The 12,628-nt window shown below is 41.8% G+C and overlaps 1 protein-coding gene across 11 annotated transcripts in view; it reads left to right on the top strand.

Moving 5' to 3' along the window:
- Positions 1-12,628, top strand: part of TACC2 (transforming acidic coiled-coil containing protein 2) — a 210,893-nt gene that overhangs the window by 175,744 nt on the left and 22,521 nt on the right. For 7 of the 11 annotated variants that reach the window (XM_075935333.1, XM_075935331.1, XM_075935334.1 and 4 more), the window contains 2 exons: positions 3,749-3,889; positions 4,722-4,811. The exons of 2 other annotated variants lie outside the window; for them this stretch is intronic. In XM_075935333.1, the coding sequence (XP_075791448.1) occupies positions 3,749-3,889; positions 4,722-4,811 (231 nt within the window). The remainder of the gene's footprint in view (positions 1-3,748; positions 3,890-4,721; positions 4,812-12,628) is intronic. 2 more of the 11 variants (XM_006111418.4, XM_075935332.1) reach the window with 1 other exon arrangement.

Raw genomic sequence — 12,628 nt, 5'->3', positions numbered from 1 at the left:
TCCCAAAAAAGCCATCTTCCCCTGTGGTGAGAGAGGAGAAGATACAGAGTATGCAATTATACCATGTTTAGAACTAAATTAAAATTTCTGGAGTGAGAATATGAAAACCCTGAATGAAGTGAACCCTGAATTCTTGGAAACTACTTAAACAGAACAAACTAAAAAGCAAGGTCACTTGCTGACAAATTTAGTTTGTTTGGCTTTGTGCTTTTTCAATTAATCGTATGAATGAAAGGTCACTTTTAAGAAGTGCCTCCAATGTTGTGCTTGCAAAATGGGCATTTGCTCTTTCAGAGCATGAAACTAATCAGGAAGGTTTCAGTGCAGAATGTGTGCTCAAACACAGGGAGCCAAAAATAATTCTGTGGATTTTAGTCTTTTGTTGAAAAACGTGCCTCATTTCCATTAGAAATAACAGAATTTGATAGAGCACAAATGAGGGAAATTGATCCCCATTTTGGTCTAACAGAATACTGTTAAAATTGAGAAAGTTTGTCCTGGTTCTTATTAGGGATGTGAACGACTAGTCGACTATCCGATAAGCAAACGCTTATTGGATAGTCTACACACTAGTCAACTATCAGAAAGAGGCAGCAAAGTGGGGGGGAAAGAGGAAGGAGTGCTTCAAGGTGGCAGCTCCGCATGGAGCCCGGGGCCAGACCCTGGGCTCCACACGGTGCTGCCACTTTGAAATGCCATGTGCAGCCCAGAGCGCCGTGGAGCCCGGGGTCTGCCACTTTGAAATACCCTGGGCTACCTGCAGTGTTTCAAAAAGACAGTTCTGTGTGCAGCCTGGGATCAGTTGGTGACTCTCCCACTGTCCGTGGGCTCCGTGCAGCACTGCCACTTTGAAACGCCACATGGAGCCTGATGCTGAATTTCAAGGTGGTAGTGCCGCATGGAGGCCAGGGCTAACCCTGGGCTTCATGAGGTGCTGCCACTTTGAAATGCCGCGGGAACCACTGGGCCAGCGGGGGACTGCTTGATTCCCCCACTGGTCCCGTGCTCCCCGCAGCGCTTTCATCTTTGAAGTGTAGCAACAGCCCTAGGGTTGTTGATACACTTCAAAGGTGGAGGCGCCCATATTGACTAATCAAATAGTCAATGCAAATTGCACTGACTGTTCGATTAGCCAGTTAATCTAAATTTTACACCCCTAGTTCTTATTAGAGATGTTAATGGTTAACTGGTTAATCATCTTATTAGACATGTTAATCAGTTAACTTGTGCCCAGACTGGCCGGAAGGGTGGGGGGACATTCCAGCCAGGGCAGAGAAGCCCCTGCTTGCATTGGAGGGGCTGCTTCAGCCTGGCTGGCCTCCCGCCTGGCTCCATTTAAGCAGTTAACTACTAGTTAAACATAATGTTTAACCAGTTAACTGGTTAAACAGGATGTTACGTTCCTAGTTCTTATCTTGGCTCAAATGTTTTTTTGTGATCAATTCCACAGGCAGACACTCTCATTAGCTTACTTGTTATGAAGTGGTTTGTTATGTTTTAACCTGACACATGTAGATACATAGATATATAGGCTGTGCCCACATTTTCTCAGGGGAGGGAGCAGTTGTATGAATATATAAAGAAGAATTGCTTTGTGAAAGTAGCATACATATTGTGAAGTTCTTCAGCATTAATGGATGATGAACAGAGATTTCTCATTCTGTGATAATTTGCCAACTGTTTTGATATTATATAGTGAAGGGACTTTGTTAGAAACTTTTACTTTTGAACCCAATCCTGTTCTCAATGGACTTAGCGTGAAGAGTTTATTCTTACTTCCAAACTGTAGCTGCTTTTAGACTTTAGAGCACTGGTTCTCAAACTTCTGAATATTTTGGATAGATTCTCTCAAGGACCCCTGGCATTCCTAAGCAAACCTTGATTTTATAACAGCTCTGCAGCAGGGACGTTAAATATCGGTTAATTGAATAGTCGAGTAACCTCTTCAATTCTTATTGGTTAGTCAACTATTCTATAGTCCCTGTGGGCGGGGCTGGCAGCCAGTGTGCTCCAGCCTCACTCCTGAGGAGCCAAGCTCCCCTTGTGGACTGGCTGCCTGTCACCCAGTGCTGCTGCCTCTGATAAAGAGGCAGCAGCATGGGGTGGCAGTAGCCCCTGTCTGGGGGATGTCTGAGCTCCCGGACCCAGCATGAGCTGAAAATGAGCGTGGCTGCCTGCCCACGTGACTCCTAATACACTTCAAATGTAGAGCTAACCCAGGAGTAGGTCCCGGACCTGGTGCGAGCCAGGATTGAGTCAAGCTGCCTGTCTGCCCAGCGCCTAATACACTTTAAATGCAGAGCTGCAGTGAGGTAGGTCCCAGCCCCATCACAAGTCAGCAGTGAGCCAGGCTGCTGGCCAGCCTGCTAAAAAATGTACTGGCTGGGAGGAAGGGAAATGTGAGTAGTCTATAGCATTAACCTATAAGCTTTTGTTTATCGGTTAATCGACTATACCAGGAGTTCTCAAACTTTGATACCGCGATCCCCCTCGAAGTTGCTCGTGACCCCCTGGAGGGTCAGAACCCACAGTTTGAGAAACGTGGGACTATACTATTACGTCCCTACTCTGCAGCACTTGGTCACTAGAGGAAAAGTGACAGTACATGCATCTGATGAAGTGGGTCTTTGCCCACGAAAGCTTATGCTCCTACACTTCAGTTGGTCTATAGGGTGCCACAGGACTCCTCGTCGCTAGTGTTAGAGACAAAGTTAAAATCCTCTCATTTTACAAATTCAACAGGCATAGTTGGTTAGTTACATCTCGGTACATTGAGTTCCTATCCTTGGCAAAGCAATTCACATTTATTAGCCTGAAGACTCTGCTCACTGAGGAGAGCTTCCGTTGCGCGAATCTCAACAGGTGAACACTGTGATTCTGACCTCCTGTGGGTTTGATACTTCACTGATTTGGATGGCACTTGAAAAATTGATCATAGTTGAATTTACACCAGAGGACCAAATAGACACTTTGTAGTCAGTGCAAAAAGTTGTTCTGCATTCATTTTCATTTAGTTGATCAACGAAACCTCTGAATCTTCTATGAGAATCCTGGACAAAGCTACAATTTACATGGCGACTGTATGACAGAAGAGTGAGGCTATGTCTAGACTATAGACTTCTTTCGGAAGAAGCTTTTTTCGGAAGAGATCTTCCAAAAAAACATCTTCCGAAAGAGCATCCACACTGCAAAAGTGCATTGAAAAAGTGATCTGCTTTTTCGAAAGAGAGAGTCCAGACTGAGTGTAAGCTGTGATTGCTATGGATGCAGTGGCTACCAGGGCACCTGTGCTTTTTCCTCTTTCCTCCTCTTCCAAAAAAACTCCTTCTTCCCCATCTACACACACCTTTTTGCCCACTGTTCTTACATTTTTCTTGTGGAAGAACGCAATTGCAATGTGGACATTCCTCAAGTTTTGTCAGAAAAATGGCCGTTTTTCTGACAAAACTCTGTAGTGTAGACATACCCTGACTGACAATTATCATAGAAGTACCTAAAAGTACCCTGGGCCACAGTTTGAGAACCATTGCTTTAGGGGCTTTAACACCATTTATTTCACTCTTCATTCTCAATTTTTTAATTTATAACTGACTCTCATTACATTTATTTCTGATTGGGTATGTATGCGTGTCAGAAAGAAAATATTACTGAAGGCAGTAAACAAATGTTTGAAGCAGATACATGATTTTCAGCCTGAGCCACTTTTGGCAGCTTCTTTTATTTGTTCTATATCCTCCTTACCCTTCAGACAACTCCTGTGGACTCCTTTATCTCTGCTGAGGCTCTTCTCAATAGGATATCTCATCAGACATCCATATGTGGTCAACTTGAATATCTAGAACCTGACTTAGCAGAAAAGAACCCCCCAGTATTTGCTCAGAAACTTCAGGTTTGTAGCAGAAATGTAAATACCAGTGTTCCTTTCTTCAGTTTGTCTAAACACCAGTAGAAAACACATTTCCCGCTCTTAAAAAAAGTTAAAAAAAATTGGGCCCTCTTCAAAGTTCCTTTTGCCTTTGAGAAACCTTTCAGAAATAGTGAGATTTGAATTTAACTCTTATAACAAATAAGTTAGTTTCTTAGTGTTTGAATACTGCCTAACAGTCTCATGTGGATGATCTCATTAACTATGTGCACATATTAAATATAGAGAGTTAACTTGACTGAATATGCTTTACTTTGGTAGACCAGTAAGCACAGAAATAGTTTCAGAGATGTAGGGCCCAATTCTTCTCTCAGTTCCACCAGGGTAAATCTGGAGTCATCCCATGAATGTCGGTGGAGTTACATTGGTACCAAACCAAGTGAAAATGAGAGTTACCTACTGTTTTTCTAATTGTGTCTAAGCTGTAATTTGATCTCACTTCCCTTGTGGAGTAATGCTGAATCAAAAATGATGGCAATCATAAATCAACATACAGTCAATAATGAAATGGAAAAACAATTAATGTATCAAACAAATATCTGAAAACTGATATCCCACCCAAAAAATTAACAATTATTTTCTTCTGAAAAAGTTTCTAGATATAACTGTCTCACAACTATCTGAAAACTTGCCTTTGTGTTCTGCTGATGTTTTCATCATGAAAGGAACACTGAATGTGTGTTATCCAAAAATTATCATGATGCATTAAACATTCATTCTCTGAGTGTGTGAAACATTTACATCATGTTCTTTAATACATTTTTTTTCCTGTGGATTACGTAAAACCATCTGACAGGAGGAGTTAGAGTTTGCTGCAATGAGGATAGAAGCTCTGACGCTAGCCAGACAGATTACCCTGTCTTCTTTCTCCTCCTTAGATTCCGAGGTATCTGTTTTATGCCTGCAATATGTGTGTGTGTGCACAGATTAAGAACCAGAGTGCTGCTTTTTCTTTAACATCAAGGTAACTAAGCGTCTCTGAGTGACGTTTGAAGCTGTGTGCACCTCCGCATATGACACCAAAGAGCATGCTGATAGCCTTACTCTACACAAAAATGCTGTCACCCGCTCCATTTGCAGAACAGTTCTACCTTCAAAGTTAACTGATGGCCTGGAGGCAAAAGGCAGTTAAATAAAACATGGGGTAGCCAAATTCTGCCTTTTAGATGATCATGTGTTTGTATTTGAGATCCAGATTTGGTTTCAAGTATTTGTTGGCAAAATAAATAAGTTGATACTTTTGTGAATAGAGAATTACAAATTCTGGCTCATGGTGCAATTTGCCTTTTATTGCTCCTTTAAGTCTGAAATCTAATGACTTGACCCTAAAACTTAAAAAGTTCAATCTACTCTCACTTCAGGCTTCTGAATAATGGGATTCAAACGGTTATGAATGACCTCAGGGGCTCTCAAGGGAAAGAGCCTCCCCAACATAAATCCTCTTTGTTCATTAAGATCTAAAGATTTTCTGTATTGATACTCCTACAGCATGCTGGCTAGTGCCATGTCAGTGTGATGCATCATCAGAGTAACACTGCTCCAGTGATGCATGTGGTTTCTCTTGTATTTGAAACTAGCCTGAAGTGTTAGCTCTGTTGTAGTGTCTTTGATGTTTAGTACAAAGAGGCTATGTCTACACTACAGAGTTTTCGCGGAAAAATGGCTGTTTTTCTGCAAAAACTCGCCGAGTGTCCACACCTCAAGCGCATTTTTGTGCAAGACAATCGAAAGAACAGAGTGGTTTTTGAGAAATTGGTATTCTTCTTTCTATGAGGAAGAACGCCTTTTTGCTAAAGAGTTCTTTTGCAAAAAGGCATGTGTGGATGGGGAACATGGATTTTTTGCACAGAAAGAGGAAAAAGCACAGGTGCCCTGCTGGCCATTCTGTGCATACCAATCAGTGCTTTCTTTCAAGAGAGCGTCCATGCAATATGGATGTTCTCTTTTGCAATAGTGTGTCGCTTTTTCGATGCACTTTTGCAGTGTGGATGCTCTCTTGCGTAAGAAGTTTTTGCAGAAGATCTCTTCTGACAAAAGCTTCTTGCACAAAAAGCCTGTAGTCTAGACGTAGCCATAGTGTGCCAGTCGAGGAAGCCCTTTATGGTGCTTTTAATAAAGAGCTTACAACAACCGCAGGAGTTGTACCTCAATGGTATGCTTCAACTATAGTATCAACTGAATCGACAACAGTGTCCTGCTAACATGAGACATTTATTTCCATAACAGGAGAATGTTAATCTGCCTTGTCATTCTCCAGTGGCTTTTCTTTTCTTACACTAAATGATGAATAAATACGGCAGTGGGAGAGTCCCAAATAATTCCTTTAATATATGTGGCAGCTGTGCATGGCAGCTGTGCACAGCACCATCACTGCAGTTTGATTGGCTCAGAGATTAGGCTTGATCTGTGTTTTAACCAGTCATAATAAACTAGTTGGTTCATAAAGGTAGGTCTCTTTTGAGAGTATATTGTGCTTTTATGGATAAACTGGTGGCCACTTAGAATAAGTGTGAGTAATTTAGCGAATGTTGGTAAATAGTGGCCTTTGATGCAACTCTTAAAGAGTAATGGCTATTTCATTTAGTGCAGAGCTCTAAACCTCCACCCCAGTTAGCACACACAGTTGCAGCCCATCTCAGCTGCATGCTGAAGGCCAGTCTGCATAGCAGGGTCTGGTTCCCCGGTTGCCTTGTCCGATGGGGTACATGTTCCTTGCTGGCCCACACATTGGCATCTGGGCTGCCCTGCTGCAGGATGGCTGGCCAGCCCCTCAGAGTCGTGGGTCTGGGACTGTTAGCCCACCCCACAAGTTCGGGATGCCCAACTAGCCCATAGAGTTGGGGATCCAGGGCTACTGCAAAGCTCTGGACTCTGGGTTCTGTGGCTGCTATTGGGGCTGGTACTCCTGGCTGGTCCTGTGGGGTGAGGGATTTGGAGTTCTTGGTCAGCTTCAGGTGGGCCGGAGGCTCCTGACCAGCCCCTTGGGGTCAAAGTTGCTAGGTCCTAAGCTGCTGCCCAGCCTGGCAAGCTCCAGGACTCCTGCCTGGCCCCACATGGCAGGGATCTGGGGTAACCACGTGTGGGTATCCGGGGTTGCTATATGGTTGGGGTCTGGGGTAAGTGGCTGGTGCTGCACAGCCTGAGTCCAGGGCAGCCATGTGGTGGGCAGCTGGGCAGTGGCCCCACATGGTGGGGGGTCTAGGGTGGGCAGCCCACCAGCCCCACTCCCCTTGCGGCTGGAGTCAGGGGCTTGGCTGCCACTGCCCAGGTAGCACATTGATGTAGTATAATGAATGGTATAAAATGAGAGGAAGTAATTCCTTCCTTTTGGAAATATGATGGTGTCTAAGTAAGTAGACTCCTGTTTTGAGTGAAGGCAGTGGGAAACTTTGCTGTTGCCTTGCATGATAGTACGCTTGGGCCTAACTTTCTCATTAGAAAAAGAAGGAATAAATAGAAAATGGCATTTTCTCAGTTGGAGTAAAATACTTGCAATTAGTCTTAGCACTCTGCGATTCTGATCAATTTGTGTTCTTATATCCATCTATAGTAATGTAATGATACACTGCATGATACAGATGTCATGTTAGGTTGGGAAGGACTTTTGTCCTTGGTTAACTTTAGTCTTTAAGTGGATGTTGCTAAAATCAAATTAGCCCATGATGATAACCCTTGTGACTAACACTCATCTTATAGTGGCTGATGGACTCAATGTGGATTAAGTATAATAGGATACACCAGATGACTGCAGTAACTTAAAGCCAGAAGATACAGAGGATAGACATAGGATACTGTCTGGCATGAACACTTTCTGAAAGTCACTAGTTATTTTCTCAATATGGTATAAATATATTTGTAACTGTTGTGCATACAGGAGTAAAAACTTGCAATACTTTTTTAATAAAAATAAAACTGCCTTTTATAGTGATTAAGTTACATCTAAATAAAAAACTCAAGCACTAATTGCTAATCTAAAAATGATAACACTTGAGTCATAACATTGTGGGGCAGTAGGAATTAGTCCTTTTTATTTGGATGAAGAGGGGCTTTTGTGACAGCAGGAGACATTGGGTCTGAACCTTGCCCTCTGAAATGAGTGGGAGTTTTGTTGTTGACTTCAGCAACAGGAGACTTATTCTTCCAAAGATGTAAACAATGCAGACAAAGTCTTCTCAGATACAACTAAAACTTAAGAGTGAAAACAGCAGGGCTATGTCTACACTGCACCCGTTTTGCGCAAGAAATATGCAAATGAGGTGAAGCATGGAATATCACCATGCCTAATTTGCATAATTAACGAGGCTCCGTTTTTGCACAAAACCCCCCTGTTGCACAAGAGCCATTCTTCCGCATTTTTTTCAGGAAGAACGGCTCTTGCATAAGATGGGGGTGGGGAGCTGCTCAAAAAGGAGGCGGGTAGACAGCTCCTTTTTGCGCAAAAGCCTCTTGCGCAAAAATGGAGCCTCATTAATTATGAAAGTGAGAAACAGCGATATTCCATGCTTCACCTCATTTGCATATTTCTTGCGCAAAACAGGCACAGTGTAAACATAGCCTAGAAGAAAAAGAACTAATACTAGCAAACATGGCTCTAGCTTGCCAGTGCTAAGATGGCTGGCTGCTGCTTGGACAAAAAAAAACAATGACTGTTGAACAGATATAGGTATCCAATACCCATTTTTTGTGTCAACAGGACAGGTCTGAGGAAGAGTCCTTGTCATCCACTCAAAGCGCTGAGATAACATGTAAAGCTATGATGTTGAAATAAGCACGTCTCAAATGTAAATTAAAGAAACCAGTGGCAAAAGGGTGATGGCAGGAAGAGACAAAATATACATAATTGTTTTACTGGACAGAGGTAGCAAAATGTTAAGGGGTAAGTTTTTGGACAAGAACTTTCCTTTTTTCTGGCACAATTGTGCTTGCAAAATCTAGGGCCACATTTTTGGGTGCACAGTTTAATCTGAGTGGAAGCACACATCATGTAGTTAAAAGATGTGATGATTCTACTTTTTGCCCCAAAGTACATTTGTGAGTGCACAAATATTGTTGTGAAAGCAAAGCCAGGTCTCAGCCCAGATAAATGGATACTTCTATGCGAACATTACAGTAAACTTCTTCCATTTCATTTCAGTGCCCATGCATATCTTTGTTTACTTTTAATTCTTTTGTGTGACAGTATTAGTGTAGTTGGTAAATTGAGGTGTATTGGGTCACATTCCTAATTAAATATCTGAATTCTAGAAGAGATGCTGGACAAAGGAAATGTATATGCTTTCCATTTACTTACACTAAAATTTCAGTGACCCATATGTAAGATTAATTCCCCTGCAGAATGTAATCCTTCTGTGTGAGGGTCAGTGATTTATAAATCCCTGTACTTTGTAATTACCTTAATTAAATGTTTACATTATTAGCGCTGCTGGTACTGTTGTTAGGTGCTGAATTCATAGTACAGATAGAACCATTTTAACGTGAATACTGTAGTTTTATTTGTCAAATTGTCATTTTCTGAGCCTTTAAAAAAAGGAAAATTTAAATCTGAAAAGGTATCTGTTACTCTATTTTGCAACACGTGAGATGCTGTATGAAATTGGCTTGCAAGATAATATTCCAAGTACTGGTAATGGTCTCGCCTATATAAATTGAATTGGATAATTCCAGTAGGCCGGACAATTTTAGGGTTCAGTGGAACTGATTCACCTTTCACATCCCTACTCTGTTTTTATAGGACAGTGATATGCGAGAAGATGAATTGAGAAGGACGAAAAGATACCTCTTCACTAATCATAATGCTATAGAATGATTATTTGGCAAATCCCCTTTGTCTGTGTCTGTCTATACAAAAGCAAGCTCATATCTTACTCAAACCATAAGGCATGTAGAGATTTTTTTTTTTTTTTTTTACTCAGCCATGGCAGCCCTTTAAACTGGAAGAGCTGGGAGAGCGTGCTCCCATAGCTCTGTGTAAATCACCTCTGTGAGGGGAGCAGTTAACAGGGCTGGGAGTGCAGCTCCCAGCACTGGAGCCTGGTTCACACTGGTGCTTTACAGCTCTGTACCTCGCTGCGCTCGAGGGGGAGGAGATTCACACCCCTGACCCCAAAAGTTACAATGAGTGTAAAATTGGCCTCAAAGCACTAGAATTTAAGCATCACATACTTGCCCTTCACATTTTGGCTGCAAGTGGTATAGTGTAGCATAGGGATGTAAGTAACTAGTCGACTATCCGATAAGCAAATTTTATCAGATGGTCGACCAGTCCCTTGACTAGTCGCTTCCTCCCTCCCCCATGAGGAAGCAAGAGTGGGGAGCAGGAGCCTGTGCTGGAGGGAGCCTGGTTTAAAAGCCGGCTTCTGATTTAAAAATCAGAAGCACAGTAAAGGGACCCCACGCAAGCTGGGACAGATGATTCCCAGGTCGCACCAGGTACCTCCTGCTGCACACCAGCCTTAAGAGTCAGCTCTTAATACAGTTAAAAGGCTGGTACACACCGGGGAGCACCTGGCACGAGCCAGGAATCAGCTGTCCCAGCTTACACTGGGTCCGTCCTGCTGCACTTTAGCCTTTGAAATGTATTAAGAGCTGCTGCGCTCCCCCGCTTATCAGCTAGTCGATTAGTTGATTAAACTAAATTTAACATCCATAGTACAGCCTGCTTTGTGGTTTCAAGGCTCTACAGAACTACTGCTGCTGTTGCAATAATTGTGAATCAAGACTAATGTCCAAAGGGCTAAATTATTAAATTTTACATATAAAGCATATGGGTGAACTTTAAAGGTAGGTGTTTCACAGACTGGTTTGTCCTGAATTTCAGTGTAGACAGAAGTGAAGGACAGGGTCAAAATTCCATCAATACCTAAGGTAACAAGTAATGTTAGAAAAAAAAATCCACCTCTTTTTTTTAAATAATCTCTTTTAGGAAAATTACATGTGAACCTCTGTGTGCATATGAATATCTCATCAGTATTAATTAAAGTGAAACTTCCAAAAATAAGAATCATGAACCAGATTCTAGTCTTGGGCTTTGGCTGCTTTGCATCACACTAGAAATAGAATCTGGTCCTTACACTAGTTTTCTGTCCTAATGAATGTGTGACATTCCACTACTGTAATACTGGCATGAATACAAAGTTGAGCTTTAAATCACAGGGCAGGATGCTGCACTATAGCAGTAGTCTGAAAGCACTAGTCTGAAAGGAGGAAAGAGTAGTTTGCTGTGAAAACAGATTTATATCTACAATAGTCTGAGTGAGTTCCGATTTAAAACATGAGTACATGCAATTTGGGGATTTGTAGTGGATCCACAGTTGATTATTGTATATGGGGCGTGAGCAAGAGAGAGAGTGTGTCATGGGAATGATCTGAACTGTGAAATATCATTCAGCAGGAAAGCCATGAAAACGTAGTACATAATGTTAAATGGAGGTTTGAAATATGGATCAGAAAGGAAAGTAACGGATGGTTCATTGAAAAGGAATAATTATTAATGGCTACGTATTCTGTTACCCAAATGCTTGTGCATTGTGGCATTTGTGTTTACACGGAAGGACTGGTTTTATAAGTTTTAGCAACAGATATGAGTTGATGTCAGATGATGATTTATCAGAATTTGAAATATTGTGTATGACGGATGAGGCTGATGACCTCTGTGAAGAGGAACTCTGTGGAGTGCTGCAAGGTTTTTGTAAAGCACAATCTCATTGATCATGCCATAGTTAGTACAAATGATATAGGGAGTTCTTTTTTTATCTGGATTGCTCTGGTTTAAGAGAATATTGAAAAAAATTATTTTGTTATCTATGTGCTTGTTTCCAAGCATAAATGAACTTTTTGAGAAATAAGTTACATCCCCATCATTGCATTCTCTGTAATTGTGATATCATTGTGGTGGTTTGGGATACGTTATTTTGCTGCAGATCAGGTACAGCCCTGGTTCTTTAGTGTTGCACCTGTTCTACTTGTTATTCCATTGCATAACATTGAGTTTCTGTGAAACAGGACAATCCTTCATGAATTTTGCAGATATCCAAGACCGTAGGGCCATGTCTACACTACACTAAAGATCGATGCTGCCGCAGTCAATCTTGTGGGTTCAATTTAGCTGGTCTAGTGAAGAACCGCTAATTCAAACTCAAAGGGCCCCCCCCATCAGCACCAGTAATTCTGCTCTGCACGAGGAGTAAGGGAAGCCGATGGGAGTGTTAGCTCCTGTCGATCTCCTGCTGCGTGGATGGTGATTTAAGAAACGTCAGCTCCAGCTACGTAATTAACATAGCTGGAGTTGCATATCTTAAGTCGACCTTCCCCTTTATTGTAGATGTGCCCTAGCTGAGCATCTGGGGAAAATGTTGATCCGAAGTCTGAGTTTCTGCAGTTCAGTATTGTTTCTTTCTTTTGACAAAGCTGTCAAGTGCATCAGGAACTTGTAAAGCAAAGGTGGACACTACCATATGAAATACTGTTTTTCAACCATATGAAATACTGTTTTTCAACAAAGAAATTAGTGTTTGATTGTCAAAAAATTGGTGCTGAAACTCCTTGTTCCATTTTAATAGTAACTTTTAGATTTGTTAATATGACTCTCCCCCACCCCCATGGCACTTGTAGGCTGGTCATAAACATAACTGATCAGTTTGCTGTAAATTCTCCCCATTTCCATTGGCTTTCATTATAAAGTGTATGCTGTTAGTCTTGATGACC

This window comes from Pelodiscus sinensis, chromosome 8 (assembly GCF_049634645.1).
Source record: "Pelodiscus sinensis isolate JC-2024 chromosome 8, ASM4963464v1, whole genome shotgun sequence".
Taxonomy (NCBI): Eukaryota; Metazoa; Chordata; order Testudines; family Trionychidae; genus Pelodiscus; species Pelodiscus sinensis.
Note: the sequence above shows the minus strand (reverse complement) of the source record. Positions and strands in the feature narration are given on the sequence as shown.